Source organism: Mobula hypostoma, chromosome 12, assembly GCF_963921235.1.
Source record: "Mobula hypostoma chromosome 12, sMobHyp1.1, whole genome shotgun sequence".
Lineage (NCBI taxonomy): Eukaryota > Metazoa > Chordata > Chondrichthyes > Myliobatiformes > Myliobatidae > Mobula > Mobula hypostoma.
Window position 1 is genome coordinate 39,063,071 of NC_086108.1, and position 20,444 is coordinate 39,083,514.

General features: G+C 38.5%; 1 protein-coding gene across 3 annotated transcripts in view; it reads right to left on the minus strand.

Annotated features, from left to right (window-relative positions):
• dennd1b (DENN/MADD domain containing 1B) overlaps positions 1–20,444 on the minus strand; it is a 330,960-nt gene that overhangs the window by 65,321 nt on the left and 245,195 nt on the right. For all 3 annotated transcript variants that reach the window (XM_063063866.1, XM_063063865.1, XM_063063864.1), the window contains 2 exons: positions 15,714–15,815; positions 1,422–1,547 (listed from right to left, as the gene is read on the minus strand). In XM_063063866.1, coding sequence (XP_062919936.1) covers positions 1,422–1,547; positions 15,714–15,815 — 228 coding nt within the window. The remainder of the gene's footprint in view (positions 1–1,421; positions 1,548–15,713; positions 15,816–20,444) is intronic.

Genomic DNA, 20,444 nt, shown 5'->3' on the forward strand with positions numbered 1-20,444 from the left:
TTAACTTTTTACTTCAATTATTGCCATTTCACGGAAGGAGGTTATAAACCAACCACCGAGCAGCATTTCACACATGCATACACGCAATTTGTCAACAGCAACTAGGCATTCTCAACACCCAGTCAGAGAAAATTCCCACTTCTAGGCAGGTTGCAAACAGAATACGTCGATGTGGGGGAATTTCGATATGGCAGTTCTAAAGATATAAAACCAATTTTAAGGGAAATTTAACACTTTTAATTAAATTGAAGTGAGTATTCCTGTTATGGGAATGATTCTCACACATACCCAACAGCATTCTTTAAAGTAACCTATATTATTCTTTCTTCCATCAATTTTCAAGTCTGCTCACCGGTTTAGTCTTTCCATTCATCATTGGATTTCCATACATTGGCTACCAGCAGATTCAGGAGAGGCTGTAAGTCCTTTAGATATCTAACCTATGAACTCTTTTGATTTGATTACTAATTTTTCTGATGTTTGGGTGAAACTTGTTCTTGGAAATAATTCCAGAGAGTGATATGAATTATTTATATTTGTCAATTTTTATAGTAAAAATCAATGTCAGATATTTATAATCAAATAGATATGTATTTTTTATTTGAATACATCACTGAAAATTACCTCGACTTACTTTCCAACTCTTCATTGATTATTTCTGTAATAGTTTGATATCTTTCCCATGGGCAAGGACAAAAAAATAATGAAACAATACATCACAAAGGACAATGGCCACTGGTCCCCACAGATAATCAACAGAACTTAACTCTAATACACAAGGTTCTCAGGCTCCTGAAAGAAAACTCTTCTGCTTCCTTCACCCAAACTCTCTCCTACTAATGAAGCAATTCCCTGACAAGTAACACATTAAGTATTTGTTAAAACACTTTAACTTAGATGAAGATCTCAGATCTCAAAAGTAAAAATTATCTGAGTATTGTGCACAGGCACTTTTGAATAAGTATAGGTCTAATGTGGTGACATGGTCTAGCATATTATAACACTTGAGATCAATCTGACATTTGAACATGTCAAAAACAACAGTGGTATGAGTATTCTTCAATCATTGAACAGGTCATCTTGCCAAAAGTCCTCACATAAAAATACTGTTAAAATTGTTGCATTTCTCCTAATGTAGAAGTGTAAACTTCTTGCCAGACCCGATGGATAACTAGTGGAACTTCCAGGAAGCCAAGGTGGCAAAATGGTAAAACTTTGCAGGAAATTGTTGAGCAGAATGTCAGTGTGAAGAAGATGATTCAAAAACTGATATGAAATCATGGACATGGAGCTGTAGGAGGCAAAACAGTGAAGAGCAATTTCATCATGAAACCACTCCTAAAGATTGCTCACTTCTCCAATGCATGTTTAAGCCAAAAGTTAATATAACAATGGAGATCTTTTTGTTTGTAGATACTTACAGGTTTATATCGTAGTGCATCCCGATAGGAGCCAAATAATGCTGCCTGTGCCTTAAGGAAAGCCCTGGCCACTCCATCACCAGTGGCTGTAGACTGCTTCTTCAGTTTGTATTTCAACGATGAGACCTGTAGAAAGAGAATAAATAGAAATTCTAAAAGCTACAATGAGCAATAATTGTACCAATGTGAATGTACTTCCTGGGTATATTGGTAATCCAAAGGGGAGGCAAATCTTTCTGAATGCTTACAAAATAAAAAGAGAACAGGACTGATGAAAGCTTGCTAAGACACAGTGTGCAATGTCCAGTGTATGCAGTGACTATGGTAAATAAACCAGTGAGCAAAGAGTGATAGTGTAGCTTTAGTTTTAAAGATTTAGTTGAATAAATGTTATTAATTGTATTCATTAAGTTCAGATAAGGCATGTCATGGCAGGTGTTGTGGTGCAGTTGCAGTATATGGAAACTGATGGAAGCCACTGTGATCCATGGCAACAATATCTGCAGTGCCTGCCTCAGAGTTGATGAGTTGAAGTCTCAGATTGGGAAAGCAATGACCAGAGATGGAGTATTACCATTTTGCAACCATGTCTCTATCATGGCTAAGTATGGAAATGAAATATTCCAGGCAAAATGATGTCGCCCAACATCCAACAAAGGAAGAGGATGAAGCCCAGAAATAGCTGAAAACAGTGGTGGGAATTGTTTATAGGTCCCTAAACAGTACCAGTAATTCAGGAATTGTATAAATCAAGAAATTAAAGTCACATGTAACAAGAACAATGCAACATTCCTTAGGGGAATTTAATACACATTGAGACCAAATTCCCAGTGGAAAATATAAGAAAAGGTTTTCTAGGCAAGTATCTTGCAGAAGCAGAGCAGCCTAATTTTGCTCTATTATCTTATAGTCTATGGAAGCATTAAAGGAATTGTTTATTTTAGATTAAGTATTGTGTGAAGAAAAAGAGATAAATGATATCTTATGGAAAAGGGACCTTCAAAGAAGAGTGACTGCAATATGCTATATTTTACTAAAGTGGACTAAAATGATTTAGTTCTATCTGAAAATAGGATTCTAAACTTTAACAAAACAATCTATGATGATATGAAGTACGAGTTGGCTGCAGAGATTATGTTAAAACATACAAGAGTAATTGAGCAATGGCTAATACTTAAAGGATTATTACATGACTTACTGCAAATACATATTCCCCCAAGACAGGAAAAAAATATACAGTACAGGAAAAGTTGTCCAGCTGTTGCAAACATGATAAATTAAAGACAGTATTAGATCAAAGAAAAAGGCTTATAATGTTGCCAGAAAGAGCAGTAAGCTTGAGGATTGGAAAAGAAAACAGATTTTTGAGAATAATTTTGTGAGAAATAAAATAAAGATGGTCAATTCTTCAATAGATATGTAAAATGGAAAAGATCAGCAAAGCTATAGTTGGTCTCTTACATACTGAGACCACAAAAATTATATTGTTGAATAGAGAGAAATTAAACTTATACTTTTTTGATTGCCTTCATGGAAGACACAGAACACAACCCAGGAAAAGCAAACAAAAACAGATTAACAGTGCATGAAAATCTAAAAGAAACCAGCATCAGTAAAAGGAATATGCCTGACAAATGAATGAGATTGGAAACCGATGTCCCTAAGACCTCATTATCTGCATAACATGTTATGTTTTGTAACTCCTAAACATTAAATGTATCGAAAGAAAAACAGAGCTAGGAATAACGTGTATGCCTCTTAGTTCTATCTTTAGTGAGGCGCACACTTATGACGTGGGTGACATCATGACGTATGCCATTCACATACTTTTACATATTACGCATAATGAATTATGTAAACAACAAAAATGCTTAATAAAGAAATAGATTTACAATATTACACAACTATCACTGAAATATTAAATACATAACACTCCTCCCTGCTTAGCTATAAACTCCAACTCAATATAGAATGCATCTCAACTCAAACAGGTAATGCATTGCTCTGGAGTTTTATATATACATACACTGTATATACACAGTATACCATATAATGCAACTGCTATATATGCCGCCACAGCCTAGTAAATTATAAATTGTCCCATTCAGCCCTAAAGCTTTCATCAATATGGAGGATTTCTTATTCTTGTGGGATAACATCTTTCCTGAAAGGGGGGGGGGGTCGCTTTGCTTGTTGAGACTTGTGGCTGTGAAACACCTCCGGTTCTGGGGCCTCCTCATTGGTGGTTGTAGGAGTTGACTCTGGGACTGCAGGAAGTGTTCTGACAGTTCTAACAATTGACTCTGCTCTCCTCAACTGATTGATGTGTCGTCTGCACAATTTCCACTGTGTATGAATGTGGTCTAGTTCTATCCTTAATCTTTCCAAATACCCAAATTTGATCACCCCCTGTAGTCCCTCACCAGGACTGCTTGTCCAGGAGTGAAACATCAAACCTCCTTGCTTGAGGTTTTTTTTTTGTCTCAGCTGTTTGTCCTGCATCCTCCTTCTGAGATTGGGTTTGAGGAGATCCAAGCATGATCTCAAGGGACAATCCAGGAACAGTATAGCTGGTGAGTTGGTTGCAGCGTGTGATGCACTGTGATATGCAAGGAGGAAATTGGTGAACTTCTGATTTGGTGACAGTGTAGTGTGTTCTGCCAACATTGCTCAAAGTGCATTCTTAGGACTCTGGACAAACCTTAGCACCAAGCCATGTGAAGCTGGGTATTAAGGTGCAGATGAATGGAATAATATGTCTTATTATATACACTTTCAGGAATGATTGAAAATTTTCAGCAACAAACCATCATCCATTCACACTGACCAAGTGTTCTGGAACAGCAGTCCTTGAAAAGAGGCTTTTCAATACATCAACAGTGTGTGAGGCTAATGGTAGCACTTCTGGCCACTTTGTAGCTGCCTCCACTACTAACAAGGAATTTGTGCCCATGAATGGCAACAGCAAAATCCAGATGAATCCCCTGCCAGAGCAATGCAGGCCTTTCCCAAGAATGGAGAGGTCTGCTGATCTACCACAGGCCATCAGTCAAAGCTTTCAGCCAACACTTCCATACTGACCACGCCTAAATGTAGCTTCTCCAACAATTTAGCTTTCAGCTTGGATGATACAACTACTCTCAGTCCCCACATAAGGCAATCCTGGTCAAGGGCAATTTTATCCCGGGGCTGGTAAGAATGGGGAACTGGAATTTTTGCTGCACATTACAGCAATGTTGGGCGGCCATGTAGACCTGAGATAGTGCAGAGTCTCTTCCGGGTTCCTTTTGGATTATCTCTGCCATAATAGAGAGACTTTCAATTAGCATTAGAAAGATGGCGCTAAACAACGACTCCTTTGCTTACATCTTCGGAAACAGCTCTATTTCTATCTTTAATATCTTTATTTTTCCCTTTCAGGGTTCTTTTGAAGACCCTGACCTGGAGTTACATGCAGACTTTGGTCCTTTGCAGGAATGGGACCCGTTCTTGGGGTTTCAGGACCAGCCATTATTGTTCGGTACGCCAAGGGTTTGGCCTGAGATTCCGGCTCATATTTGGAAGCCTAAGATCTCGGGGCTCTGGAGATGGGCAGATCGAGAGTTGGTGTCATGGCAGGAGACTCGTGTGTCAGCCAGGAGGCCGGAAAATCTTTCACTGTGGTCCAAAAACCTGAGATCTTTGTGATCTTCAGGCACACAGCTTGTAAAAAGCAACAAAATGGACTTTTTAACATTGTAAACCAGCAGGTTGTTGTCCTGCTCGCTGTGAAAATGGGGGACACCTCCCTCTCACTTATTAGGGAGAGACAGAACCTGTAGTTTGTTGAATGCCAGATGAAATGCGATAGTCTTTGGGGTAACTTTAAGGTAGGTGTCTTTGCTATCGCCTAGCTTATACTTGTGCTTGGCTGCGGGTGTGCTATTGTTTTTGCTGGGCGTGGGAAGGGGGATCGTTGTTTGTTGCTGCTTACACGCGGGGCAGGGAGCTGGGGGGGGGACTCTGGGGTTCTCATGTTTAACTATCATTCATTCTTCGGGGCACTTCTCTGTTTTCGTGGATGTTTGCGAAGAAAAAGCATTTCTGGATGTATAATGTATACCTTTCTCTGACATTAAATTGGACTTTTGAACCTTTGAACATGTCAAGAGGAGTGTACTCTTTTGTAAATTTTTTCAGGTATTTCCTTTTCCAAGGGTAAACAGGTCAATCCCATTAACATTTCTATGATTAGTGGTGCTTTTGAATTTGATCTTGTAATTGTGCCCACCAAGAAGCAGAGCCCATCTCTGCATTCGTGCTGCTGCTGTTAGCGGAACACCCTTCTGTGGACTGGAAGTAGACACCAGTGGATGATGAACAGTAATGAGGGTAAACTCTCTCCTATACAAGTACTGGTTGAAATGTTTTTCACATCAAACCAGACTCAAGGCCTTTCAGTCGATCTGTGTATAATTTTTCTCTACAGCTATAAGGGAAATTGACTATGGGACAGATACTTCCATCACTCATTACATGTGACATGACTACACCTATACCATAAGGTGAGGCATCACAGGCAAGCTTCAGTGGAAGATATGGATGATAATGTGTGAGTACAGAGCCTGACCTCATGATTTCTTTTGCTTTTTGGAAAGCCACCTCACACTGTTTTGTCCATTGACATTTCATCTCGATCTGTAGTAATGAGGTCAAGGCGTGGAACACAGTAAGCCAAGTTTGGCAGGACCCTGCTATAGAAATTGACAAATCCTAAAAGGAACCGTAACTGTGACATGCACTTTGCCCTTGGGGCATCCACCACTGCTTGAATTTTCTGAGCACACTTGTGTAAAATCCTTGTGCATCAATGGTGTGACCACAGTAATTAATGCTTGGTTTAAAGAATTCACACTTGCTGTGCTGTCCTCTGAGCCCATAAACTTCTAATATTTTTAACACTGTCTTGAGATTTTGGAGATATTCCTTGTCATCCTTACTGATAACATTACCACTTAGGTAGACTGAGTGCCTGGGCAGCCTTGCAACACCTGGTCTATAGCTTTCGAATCCAAAAATAAGCCTATTGTATTGATAAAGCCCTTCGTGAGTGTTTGTGGTGAAAAACACTTTGCACTCTTCTTCCATCTCCATCTGTAGGTAGGCCTCAGTTAAGTCCATTTTGCTGAAGTGTTTTCCTCCAGAAAAGTTTGCTAAGGTATTCTCTACCCTGGGTAGAGGGTATTAATCTTCTTTTAGTACTGAGTTGATGGTAACCTTAAAATCACCACAGATCCTAACAAATTCATTCTTGTTGGCTTCAGAACCACTGGTGTTGTCCACGGGCTCCAATGAACCTTGGAAAGAATTCCTTCAACCTCCATATGATTTTATCACAGATGGCACAAGGAAATGGACAGGCTTTGTAAAACTTGGGTGTAGCATTTTCATTTAACACTATTTTACCCCTGATATGTTTGATTTTTCCAGTGCCACCTTTCACATTGCTATGGTATCACAACCTGGTATGGAAGTTGTCCTGTCCAAGACCGAAAGAAGCTGCAGAAGATCGTGAACACGGCGCAGCACATCACACAAACCAATCTTCCATCCTTGGACTGACTTTACACCGCACGCTGTCGGAGCAATGCTGCCAGCATAATCAAGGACATGACCCACCCAGCCAACACACTTTTCGTCCCTCTTCCCTCCGGGAGAAGGCTCAGGAGCTTGAATACTCATACAGCCAGATCTGGGAACAGCTTCTTTCCAACTGTGATAAGACTGTTGAGCAGATCCTGACTCGGATCTGGGCCGTACCCTCCAAATATCCGGACCTGCCTCTCGGTTTTTTTGAACTATCTTACTTCCAATTTTTATATTTTCTATTTATGATTTATAATTTAAATTTTTAATATTTACTAATTTTTACTATTTTTAATATTTAATATCTGTAATCCAGGGAGCGAGAAGCACAGAATCAAATATCACTGTGATGATTGTACGTTCTAGTATCAATTGTTTGGCGACAATAAAGTACAAAGTATAAGTATCAGGCTTGATGAAGGGCTGCAGTCCCATATGTCAACTGTTCACTCTTTCCATATCCATAGACGATGCCTAGCCTACTAAGTTCCTCCAGCATTGTGTGTGTGAGCCAGTATCCAATTCCATTTTAATTAATTTGCCAAACAACAGGAATTCTGCAGATGCTGGAAATTCAAGCAACATACATCAAAGTTGCTGGTGAACGCAGCAGGCCAAGCAGCATCTATAGGAAGAGGTGCAGTCGACGTTTCAGGCCGAGACCCTTCGACAGGACTAACTGAAGGAAGAGTGAGTAAGGGATTTGAAAGTTGGAGGGGGAGGGGGAGATCCAAAATGATAGGAGAAGACAGGAGGGGGAGGGATAGAACCGAGAGCTGGACAGGTGATTGGCAAAAGGGGATATGAGAGGATTATGGGACAGGAGGTCTGGGAAGAAAGACAAGAGGGGGGGGGTTGACCCAGAGGATGGGCAAGAGGCATATTCAGAGGGACAGAGGGAGAAAAAGGAGAGTGAGAGAAAGAATGTGTGCATAAAAATGAGTAACAGATGGGGTACGAGGGGGAGGCGGGGCCTCAGCGGAAGTTAGAGAAGTCGATGTTCATGCCATCAGGTTGGAGGCTACCCAGACGGAATATAAGGAGTTGTTCCTCCAACCTGAGTGTGGCTTCATCTCCACAGCAGAGGAGGCCGTGGACAGACATGTCAGAATGGGAATGGGACGTGGAATTAAAATGTGTGGCCACTGGGAGATCCTGCTTTCTCTGGCAGACAGAGCACATTTTACATCTCAAGGCTACACAGTCCTGTTACTTTCATAATTCAGACTTTTCATCAACAGCATGAAGATTAGTCCTCTTTCTGAAACTGCAATTTGACTTCTCTTCCCTCTGCAGTCCATTTATTTTTGTCTGCCCAACACGCTCTTTGTATGTGTCCTACTTTGTTGCATTTTCTGCAAGTTTTGCCTCTAAATCTGCAACGGTTTGGTAAATGTTAACCCTTGTCACAAAGGTAACACAACTGGTTCAGCCAGGCCTGTTTCTGTACATTCGATGCAATTATTTTCACGCTCACTGTCATTCCTGACTGCACCTCAATTGAATCTCTGTCTGCAGTTCCCATTACAGCATTTTCAAATGCTCTTTTAAATGCCATTTTTGATTGCTTTCTTGCAAGATTCCACAAACTAAATGATCTCTTAGTGTAGCATTAAGCCCGCTACTGAATGGGCAATGTTCATCCCACTCAGCCACATGAACTGAAATGGATTCCTCTTCCTTTTGATTCTGCTTATGAAACATAAAGCATTCTGCAATCAACAATTGTTTTGGTTCTTGCATTACTTTGATATTAGCAAAGCTCATTTCGGATGGTTTGGTTGGTACAGTTAAACTTCTAAGCAAACTATTATGTCTTTTCACCTAATGCACTCAGCAAAACTGGCACTCACTTTTCATTTGGCTGTTTCATTTACTTTGAAATACTACTTAATTCACTCAGTATACAAAATCCAGTTACCTGTTTTATAATCGAATACATCTATCTTTCTGATGTAGCCAGCCATTTCTGCTTTTCTTTAAATTTATTATCACAATAGTACTCACCATTTATGAACCCATGAATATTGTCTGCTTTCTGCCTTTTTTAAAGTGAATGTCTCACTGCACTTTTTTTTAAAAACTCAAACATCTCACTGTCGCTCAACAGGTAAGTAGTCATCTCAGGTCTGCTTAAAACTTACTTGTCACCACTGTTATGTTTTATAACTCCAAAACTAATTGACAGGAAAACACAGAGCAAGGCATAACCTGCACACTCCTATACTTCTGTTTGTTCTGTCTTTTCTTACTCAAAAAATAGAATTACAGTTGCTACATTTTAGTCCATGGAAAAATCTAGAATCTTTTGAACTTTGGAGTTTGACAATGTGCGCTATCCAGAATCCTCAAAACCACCTTCTGGAGGCATGGAGACAGCAGGTGGGGGGGGGGGGGTCAAGTGAATTGTCAAAATTTTGGGTTGAAACCCTGCATCAGGAATTCCTTGCTTGCTGTTCGACTTGCTGAGGTACGTCCAGCAGATAGTTAGTTATTTCCAAAGCATAGTGTTGTGCATTTAATATTTCAGTAATAGTTGAGTAATATTGAAATATGTTGTCTGATAAAGCACTCTGTCGTTTACATAATTCATTATGGGTTATATGTAAAAGTACATGAATGGCATACGTCACTATGCCACCATGTTAAGTGCGCATCTCGCTAAAAGTAGAACTGGAGCATATGGGACTGGGTGGTAACATTGGCATGAATTGAGAACTGAGTAATATACAGCAGAGAATTTGAATAGGTTGTCTTCTTCAGTAAAAGGGTAGCAAATCTTTGGAATTCTGTTCCCAGGAGCCCGTGAAGGCTTAGTTGCCAAGTGGATGCTGACAGATTTTAAGATTTTAGGTACTCTTCATTTCTTTAACATTAGTGCCACAAAATGATGCTGAGGTCACTATGCTCTTAATAAATGGCAGGTAATATGCAAGGTGTCAAAAGGCAAACTCCTGCTTCTATTTGTCATGTTAAAATATTTTGATAGTTTTGACTTTTAATTACTCTGATACACTTCAGTGAGCAACACACCTACAGATCTTCACTGCAGTTGTGCAACATATGGCCTACCACTAAGAAGCAGCACACTTTTAGAATCACTGAACCAATCATGGCTAAATAAGTCTTATCTTTTTCCCCATTCATAACTATTTCATATTGAAGACACAGAACTCTCAATGCAAGAATGATTCCGGTGATTTGCAATGGTCGACTTTTTCTTCAGTCTCACAGTTATTTAGAAAAGAGAAAAACAGAAATAAAATCACTGCACAAATAATCGCATATAGCTGCACAATGAAATGAGACCAAATTTTCATCAAAATATAATTAGCAATAAACTGCACACTGAAAAAAAATGAAGGCAAAAATGCAGTCAAGGGATGAGTAATGAGAAAATACAATCACTATAACTTAAATATTGAAGCTTTTTTTTCTGTGCTTCAGATAATGACTTGCTGTTTAATTACTCATTATACTTCTTTTAATAAAGATAACCAGCACAGTACAAGGCATCAGAGAAAACTAAGCACTACAGGTGATAAACCTTTACAGCAGTGACATTTTTCAGTGTAAAGTCACAGTTACTGTGATCTGATCAAAGAAAGGGACCCCCATAGGGTCCAATTACAGCCATATTTTTATGGAAAAATCATTGAGTTAAGATGTTCATAATCTATGCAGAAAGGACTTTACAATATAGGTCTTTTCCCAATAGCTGTGATCTTTTCAATTTACATCAAGGCTTGATGGCTACAGATGAAAGTTTTGAAATCCAACTCATTTAGTGCTCTGGCTGCATATACCAAGCCTCATTAAGTATTTTCAATTAACTTCAGCACAGGTTATGAAGTACATAATCTGTATCTCTGTGGTGAGAAAGGTTAAAGAACATACAAATCCACTGGACTCTCTATGCCCTTTTAATTAGTATGACATGGAGGATTCATTCTGTAAACCATCAGATAACAAAATATCAGGATTTCTCAGTCTGAAAATTTTAACAGGTGCAATACACCAGTACATGTCGAGGGCAGATCCCACAAACAGTACCGTTGGGGATTAAAAAGAAATAATAGGGCAATGGCAGTTAAACTATCTCAGAAGAAAGTTTCTCAGATGCCTAAGTGGAGAAATTTAATGATTTAACTGGAAATGAGGAAATGCTACATTGCCAAGGTTCGGAGATTTCAGAGCAGACTGTTTATTCCCACTTCTGTCTAAAAGGTGTCGTGTAGCAACATGCTTTTGGACAGAACAGCTACTGAAGGAAATTATACCCATTGACAACGTAATATTGAAAACCCTGTTTCGAAACACTAGAAATATTAAAACTTAGTTTAAGATCTGCTTAGTTCATTAAAAAATCTGTAAGTAACTGCCCTATTAAATAAGGCAAGGAACAAAATTAAACAGCAGCAAAACTGCTTAGACTACACAATGTTTAAGCCTTGAATTTTGACACTGTATCATGTTATTTTGTAGCCTGAGGGTGAAGTGCCCAGCGAGTTTGTTTTTTGTCTTCTTTGGCCATTACACAGGAAGGCAGGCAGGACAGCAGACTCTTGGCTCCTGCTGACATCATTAATAAAGCAACTAAAGACAAGGGAACCCTTAATTTCCCTCTTTAGTGAGAGTAACAAACTTAAAACAACCAAAACAAAGGTTCTTGACATTTTAGCACAGGTCACCAGTATAAGCTGTGTTTCTTTAGATTTAATTCACTTTTATTTAATAGCCCACTTTCCAAGTGTTCCGAAAAATCTTATTCTTGGAAACCATTCTGGACAATGTTCTTTGACATTTATCAAAGGTTTAATGCAGAAAAAACATTAAAAACAAGAATAAAAACCTAAATGAACATGGTTTTCAAATATAATGATTCTTCTAAATATGCAGAAAGATTTTCCTGAAATGAGTTGTACAAACTTCTGTCTCAGAGGCAGAATTTCTGTGCTTGACCCCTTGCTGATGACCATAAGGTGAAGCCTTCATTGACTTGAAAGGAAATCAGGCACCATACCTATTGTTATATAACCTGATTTTCAAGCTTTCAGACAAAAGTTCTGCAGTCACATGAGAAGAATTTCAGCCGGCACGGCTTGAAACCTTCCTTACAAACCTGAATCTTATAATGATAAACTTCTTTCCTCAAGAAGGCAAGCTGAAGGATTTGCTTCCTGGGGGTCTACATGAACAGTGAATGCCATTGGAAGCAATGTTGCTGCAAAACAAATGCATCTGTGTATAATGTCAACAGTAATCCATTGTGATGATTTGGGTTTTAAGTGATATTTTTGATTAGTTACGTGCAGGGTCACATCAGAGATACACTAAAGTTGTACAGTCAGGATCAGCAAATTATGCATAAAGATGGTAGGTTGTTAGGTGTTCACCAACATCTTGAAGAATAAGCACCTTGCCTTGCACCACACATTCAGGTCTGTATTTTGTTAATTGATGCAAAAGTCAGTATCAAATGCACATGCACTTCACATATCATTATTAAACATAGACTGTATTTTTTCTCCATAGATGCTGCCTGGCCTGCTGAGTACCTCTGGCATTTTGTGTGTGTTGCTCTGATTTCCAGCATCTGCAGATTTTCTCTTTTTTTGACATATCATTGTTGCCAGGGTCAACAGGCAACTTGTTGTGATCCGTTTGCCCATTTGCTACATGAGAAACAATTCCAAAAATTATTTCAGGAGATTCGAAGCAATAGACAAAAATCAAATTAAATCCTGGTGAGCCCAATTTGCATTAAATTTCCCCTGATTGAAAACCAAATTTGTGTTAGGTTCTCAGAAATGTGAATTGATATTTAAAAGATTTTGAAAAAATTACAGCCAAATCATGAGAAGATGAAGGTGCAAAAATTGGTTTTGTTACTAGCATATGTCCCTTAACATATTTTGTATGGTTGTTCTCCTCCTCTTCAGAAAGTACTTTGGAAAAAATGCAGACTCAACTAATTCCTATGCAGTTAAATTAGATAGAATACCAAGGAACAGCAGTGAGTACAATTAATTTTAATGGTTTTAAGGAGGAGATAAATAACTACTCCAACATTATTTTGGTGAAATGGCTGACAGGTGATTCTTGCTTCATATCACTTCAAAGCAAACTGCAAAGATGGAAGGATTTTATTTAATACAAGGTGTGCACAGGTGGCAAGAATATGTATACTTACATTTTAAAAGTTTCAACATCTATTAGCTAATGAGGCTTGCCAGGATGTTGCCTAGATTGGAGGACTTCAGTTATGGGCAAAAATTGGATAGGGCGTGCTTGCTGTCCCGCAAACTAGGAAGTTTGAGGTGGGAAATGACAGAAGTGTATAAGATTTTAAGCGGAAGAGACAGGAGTATTAAAAACAATTAGTCATGGGTTTAAGGAGAGAAGAAGTTTTAAACGGGATCTGAAGTATTTTTAGACCATAAGACCACAGATATAGAAGTAGAATTAGGCCATTTAGCCCATCGAGTCTACTTGGCTGACCCAATTTTCCTCTCAGCCCCAATCTCTTGCCTTCTCCCTGTAGCCCTTCATGCCCTGACCATTCAAGCATCTATCAATCTCTGCCTCAAATATATATAGAGACTTGGCTTCCACAGCTGCTGTGGCAAAGACTTGGCTTCCACAGCTGCCTGTGGCAAAGAATTCTGCAGATAAGAGAGTGGTTGATACCTGGAACACACTGCGAGAGGAAGTGCTGAAATAGACACAATTATTCATTAAAGAGACATTTAGATAGACACAAGTAAGTAAAGCACTGAAGGATATGGTCTTAATGCAGGCAAATGGGATTAATGCAGATCTGCAAAATGGTTGACACGGATGGAGTGGTACAAAGGGCCTACTTCACTGTTGTACAACTCTGACTCAATGACTAATGGTCTTGATTTACTCTGAAAGTAAACTGCAAGCTGTTTTGAACACAGCTTTTCCTTAGCAGAATCCACTGCAGTGACAACCAAAAGCTGCAAAGTAAGGATAATGTTACAAATAAGGAAGCCAAAAAAATGATTGCAATAGGAAATTTCCAAGTTTGCATGTTCTCACGGCTTCACCTTATAACAGTAGAACAAGATTAGTGTTTTGTTAGTCATACTTTTTAATCAATGGTAAAGTTCGTGAAGCAAAATTTGATCAGGAGATTTTAGAGCTACATTAATGCAGCAACATTTCAGCAAGGAAGTAGATGAACAGGTTTTCAGTGGCTAGTCACAATTATTATTCTTCATTTGGAAATACACAGTATTTCCTAAAGCAGAATGCTATCAAGAAAAGTAATATTTCTAATAGTCCATAACTCTTAAATATTATGTGTGAATATCTGACAAGAGACCATTATTAAGATGGCAGCATACAACACAGCAGTGTGTCTACATGAAAACAGTTCAGTAATTCAGGACAACTGTGACCTGGAGACCTTTATGACAACTGAGACCAATATAAAAACTGACCTAATAATAAACTCCATATGGACTAAAATCATTGTGGTATGAACTCACATGTAACTAAACATATCTTGTAACGGCTTTACTCAAATCAGGACAATACATCATAATTTTAAAAAATTTCTTTATCTGGGAAGGGAGAGAAGAGTACAAAAATGAAAATAGTGTGCACAGACTTTTGTATATTTGATAAATTCAAAAGCAAAGCACTTACTGCTTGCTGTAAATTTACATGTTAATTATTAGAAAAGTGTAACAAATACTCACAAATGGGTACTTCTGTATAGGTATTGTGGTGTGCTATTTACAGTTTGATTACATTTATACATTTAGTACTAATCACCTTGATTGTTAAAAAAGAAAAGTAGTGGAAGCAACACAAGATCAAAGTACAAATGCAGTTGACATCTCTTTCATCAGGCTTCACTGATAAAGAGACAGCCTTCTTTAACCGTCCATTAATTTAGACCAGTATCCTTTTGCGCCAAGTTAAAACTATCATTTTCTTTCTAAAATGAAATCTAAGCAAAAGAGACAATTTTAAAACAAATAGGATATTTCCATTGGAAACATCTCAGTAAGTAGGTGGAAATAAAGTAAAATGCACTGGAAAACTACTAATTCAAGGAAACGAATGTTTCAGAATACTGAAGATCAAAGGATCAATTTTGTGACCCCAACTGTAAAAGTATTACTTATTATATTGACCAGTGCCATCCGAGCATTAATTAAAGGAAAAAGAGCTGGCAGGTGGCAGGGAAACAGGAGCTGATAATTGGCCCCCTTCTTCTACTTGCCTTCACAACTCAACTCGTTCTTCAGCAAGAAATGCCACTAGGCAGACAGAAATGCATACTTTGTAATTTAATGATTAAGTATAAGATGAAGAGACTTACATTTTAAAAAGCTACAACTAATGAATGGAGCTATCTTTCTGATCATGAGCTTCATTTACAATTGGCTGCACAGCTCAAAACCTCTGCAGCCATAGTCAAAATGCTGAAAATAATTCTGCTTTTGCAGGAGTCAATTTACAGCTCCTGACTTTCACAAGAAAAAGTAACAAATGAGATACTACTAACCGCTTCCTCCCACTCCCATCCCCACCCTCGCATCTACCAATTTGTGATAACAGTGGAGATTTTATCACATTCGATGAGCTAATGAAATTTAAAAAAAAGCACTGCTCATTTTTTTTACTTACCACTTCGCTCGGTAGATTGTGAAGGTCATCAAATGGTGTTTCCAGTGTATTTGTATCTACATTTAATATAATCACATCTTCTAAAGCTTTACACTTCACCTTCTGTTGAATAGAAAAGAGAAATGGTTCAGCATGGTTGTAAATAAGATTGCCTCATTTTCTCAAACAGGCCTATGGTCTTAAGAGTCGTGAGGTGACAGGAAACATCATTTTTGTACAGTTGCCATGTCACCAGTCAGAAGTGCTCTCCCTGGGGACAGCATTCCATAAACTTGTGTGTGAGTGTTAACTGTCTGTATTTGGCAACTTTATGGCAGTAATACTCCTCTTACAGGTTGCAGTGCAAAGCCAGAGGGTTAAGGTCACTTCCACAAAATGAGTGACCATAAAATTGACTTTTTGTTAAATGTAAGGCTCAATTACAACCACAGAAATTTACTTTGCACTGAAATGAAATTTAATGCAGCTTAGTAAGCATGATTCCCAGTTTTCCATCTGCTGTTTAATATTTAAAAATATTTAATAATAAGAATGTTTAATATGAGTGCCAACTCACTACTTAGTAAAAGGAATATTTCAGCAGTACTCATACTAAGTCATCTTCATTTAAGTACACAAGGATCAACAAAAAAGGTGCAAAAACACATCAGACTGTTTACCAGAAGAAGCAGGAAGACGGTGTCTGAAAATAATTAAGTAAAGAATTATTAAATCATTATTTAGTGACTGTTTTAGAAATGAAATTACAGGGGTATGTCAAGAGAAAAAACACATTTGAGTTAAAATGGGGGTATACAATGGAGCAGATTGAAAACACTTATCAGAAGGAAACACATAATAAAAAGTTTAGGAAGTCAAAGGTAAAGAAAAAGGCTCCAGGCTCTGACAATTTTCATTTATGGGTCCTGGTGGAGTTGACTGAGATTTTAAATGCACTCACTGAACAAGAGTTTTGCCATTTGTGGTTGGCGTGCAAAACTAAGAGGTTAAAGTCAAATTTGTTTCCACACTGAAATTAACAGATTTTTAATAGCTACGAAGCCTAAGGAACTGAATAAGTTGCAAACAGGCGAGTATGATAATGAAAGTCAAATAAAGGAAATATATGAGGGAGAAATAAATAAGAGGCCAGGAATCAGCATCAACCATGAGGAAAAAGAAGCAGGTATGAACTATAGGTGCTGCTGGCCAGGCCACTGTTGACTGCCCATCCACATTAACTGTGGTAAGCCATCCCTTTCTACCTCTGCAGTACATTGCTGACAGGTGGGACGTTCCAGGATGATCACCCAGTAACATGCAAGGGTCAAAAACATACTTGCAAGACACAATATTTTCAGCTTAGAAGTAAGTTGGAAGTGGCCCATGTTCCTGCTTCCAGTAATAAAGGATGCTGTCAAAGAAACTTTGCTGATTTGTGTGTGGGGCATCTTGTAAATTAAACATATAGGGGAGCTATTTTGTTAGTTTTCCCTCATGTAGCAATTTTCTCTGCCTTATCTGATTGATCCTGAAGTTAAAAAAAACAAGGCCAAGATGAGATCCAGAAAGAAACTCAGACAAAGCTATTTTCCAAAGCAAGTTGTGGGAATGTGGAACTTGTTGCGACAAGGAGCCATTGAGACAAATATTTTAAATGGAAGCTTTTAGTGGGAAATCATGCAAGAAGAGGAAATAGTAAATATGCTAAGTTAGATGATGAAGGAGGTTCAAGTGAACATAAAAAATCATCTGTACATGGATTTGCTGTGCTACCTGCTTTTGTATCTGCTTTGTATTTTCTAGAATGCCACAGAAAAACAAACTGCTGCAGATCTTAATTAGATACAAGTTTTGAAAACAAAACTTTGAGGAAGTACAGATGCAAGAGAAAGCTTGTGAATACTTTGCAGTTACCTGGTTTTCTGCATTAACTACTCATAAAATGTCGTCTGATCTTCATCTACATCACAATAATAGACAAACACAATCTGCCTAGACAAATAACACACAAAAACTTGTACTTTTCATGTCTGTATTGAACACATTGCTTAATCATTCACAGTCCAGGCTGGAAAAAGTATGTGAACCGTTGTATTTAATAGCTGGTAGAACCTCTTTTAGCAGCAATAACCTCCACCAAACATTTCCTGAAGCTGCTGATCAGACTTGCACAATGGTGAGGAGGAATTTTAGACCATTCCTCTATACAAAACAGTTTCAGTTCATCAATATTTCTGGGACACCTTACATTAACAGTCCTCTTCAGTTTATGCCACAGCACCTCAATTGAGTTAACGTCTGGACTCTGACTTGGCCATTCCAAAAAACAAATTTTCTTCTTTTTAAGCCATTTTGTTGTTAATTTACTTGTGTTTCAGATCACTGTCTGGTTGCATCATCCAACTTCTATTAAGCTTTAGGTGACAGACTACTACACTGACATTCTCCTGTAAAATGTCTTGACACAATTTTTTGACACAACGATTGCAAGCTGTCCAGGTCCTGAGGTAGCAAAGCAGCCCCAAACCATGATGCTCTTTCCACCATGCTTCACAGTTGGGATGAGGTTTTGGTGCTGCTGTGCAGTGCCCCTTTTCCTCCAAACACAGCGGTGTGCATTTCTGCCAAAAAGTTCAACATTTGTCTCATCTGTCCGCAGAATATTGTCTCGGAAGTTTTGTGGAACATCCAGGTGGTCTTTTGCAAACTTGAGTTGCAGCAATGCTTTTTTTTTTGGCGAGCAGTGGTTTCCTCTGCCATGTCCTTCCATGAACACTATTCTTGTTCATTCTTTCTATTATAGTGGACACAAGTTCTAGAGACTTCTGCCCGTCTTTTGCTGTTACCCTTAGGTTCTTTTTCACCTCCTTCAGCATTGCATTTTGTGCTCTTGGTATGATCTTTGCAGGATGCCTATTCCTAAGGTGAGTAGCAACAGTACTGAATTTCCTCCATTTGTAAACAATATCTCTTACTGCAGACTGATGTATGCTCAGGTCTTTAGAAATGCTTTTGTAGCCTTTTCCAGCTTCATGCATCTCTACAATTCTTGTAAGGTCCTCTGAAAGTGTTTTGATCAAAGCATGGTGCACATAAACAGATCTTTCTTGAGAAGAACAGGCTCTGTCAGTAACCTGACTTTGTGTGTGTCTTTTTTATAGGGCAGGGCACCTCAACAACCCACACACCCAATCTCATCTAATTGACTGGAATATCTGACTCCAAATAGCTTTGTAGAAGGCATTAGCCTAGTGGCTTACGTACTTATTTGAACCTAGACTTTGATTGTTTAAATGGTGTACTCAGTATTGACGAGAAGAAGTACCATTGTTTGTGTGTTATTAGTTTAGGCAGATTGTGTTTGTCTATTATTGTGACTTAGATGAAGATCAGACCAAATTTCATCAGTAATTAATGCAGAAAACCCAGTAATTGTAAAGGGTTCACAAACTTTTTCTTGCCTGAACAGAAAACATCTTAAAGAAAAAAAAGGTCCACTTTGGTGTGAATACAAATGCAAACTTTGTGCTGGAAACTGAAATCCATGTCCTACAGTTTGCTATGTATCTGCATTGAAATATTCATGTAATATTGAAGCAACCTGCCTAGCTTAAATAATTCTAGTTTCAGGCACAACTGCAGTTTCCATCCCTGTGTCTGTCCATTTGAATGAAGGAAAGCAGCAAGGCCTCTATTTTCAAAGGTATCGCTTAGTTGCACTGGTTCAAGAGTGTGAGCTGTTGAGGGTAGTGGAATCTCTTCATATCTTCACATGATTTGAGAGTTTCAACTGTTTCCCAGCAGTAGAAAAAAAAAATCCATTCCTAAAAAAGATCTGCTCTGTATAACCACAAACAACAGAAAATCTGTAGATGCTGGAAATCCAAGCAACACACACAAAATGCTGGAGGAACTCAGCAGGCCAGGCAGCATCTATGGAAAAGAGTACAGTCAACGAAGGGTCCTGATGAAGAGTTAGCCCGAAATGTTGACTGTGCTCTTTTCCTTAGATGCTGCCTGGCCTGCTGAGTTCCTCCAGCATTTTGTGTGTGTTGCTCTGCATAATGTGCATTTTAATCCAGTTTAAAACATCACATGATGTTTCCCTGGTTGCAGTCTCTTAAATCTGTTGTGTTTAACATAAGTGAATGATCAGTATGCAAGCTGAAATATTAAATTTTGAGACTGTAATGAGTCTCATAAATGGGCATTGGTTTCCTTTTCCTTTTACATGTATGGTTTAAATCATTTACATGGCTTTCAGGCCAGATCATGCTCATCTTAAATTTGGGCATATTGCAACAGAAACAGATAACTTCTAGGTTGTGCACATGGAAGTGAAAACCAGACCTTAAAGTCTCTGCACCAAGCAAAGAGTATACAATATTACAGAGAATTAGAGGTGAAAGCTAGCTGATACAGTGTACTGGGAAGTAACTGGTGCAACAGAGCAAAACATGTTAAATTGCCAATGACAGCACAAAAACTATTTGTGTCAGTAATTTAAGTTACTTTCACCACCACACTGATTCAGTGTCTTCAACCTCAAGCATTAGCTCTGCTTCCAGCTTTGCCTGATCTGCTCAGATTTTTCAACTTTTTTTTTGTTTTTTATTTCACCTCTCTACCTTTTGGCTAGAACAAGTCAAGTTTGCCTTTAACCTTCACCTGGATATGTTAAATTGCCAGAATGCATTGTGGCCAGAAGCATTCAGGAGGCATCTAGACAGGGGCATGCCAGGCAAGATA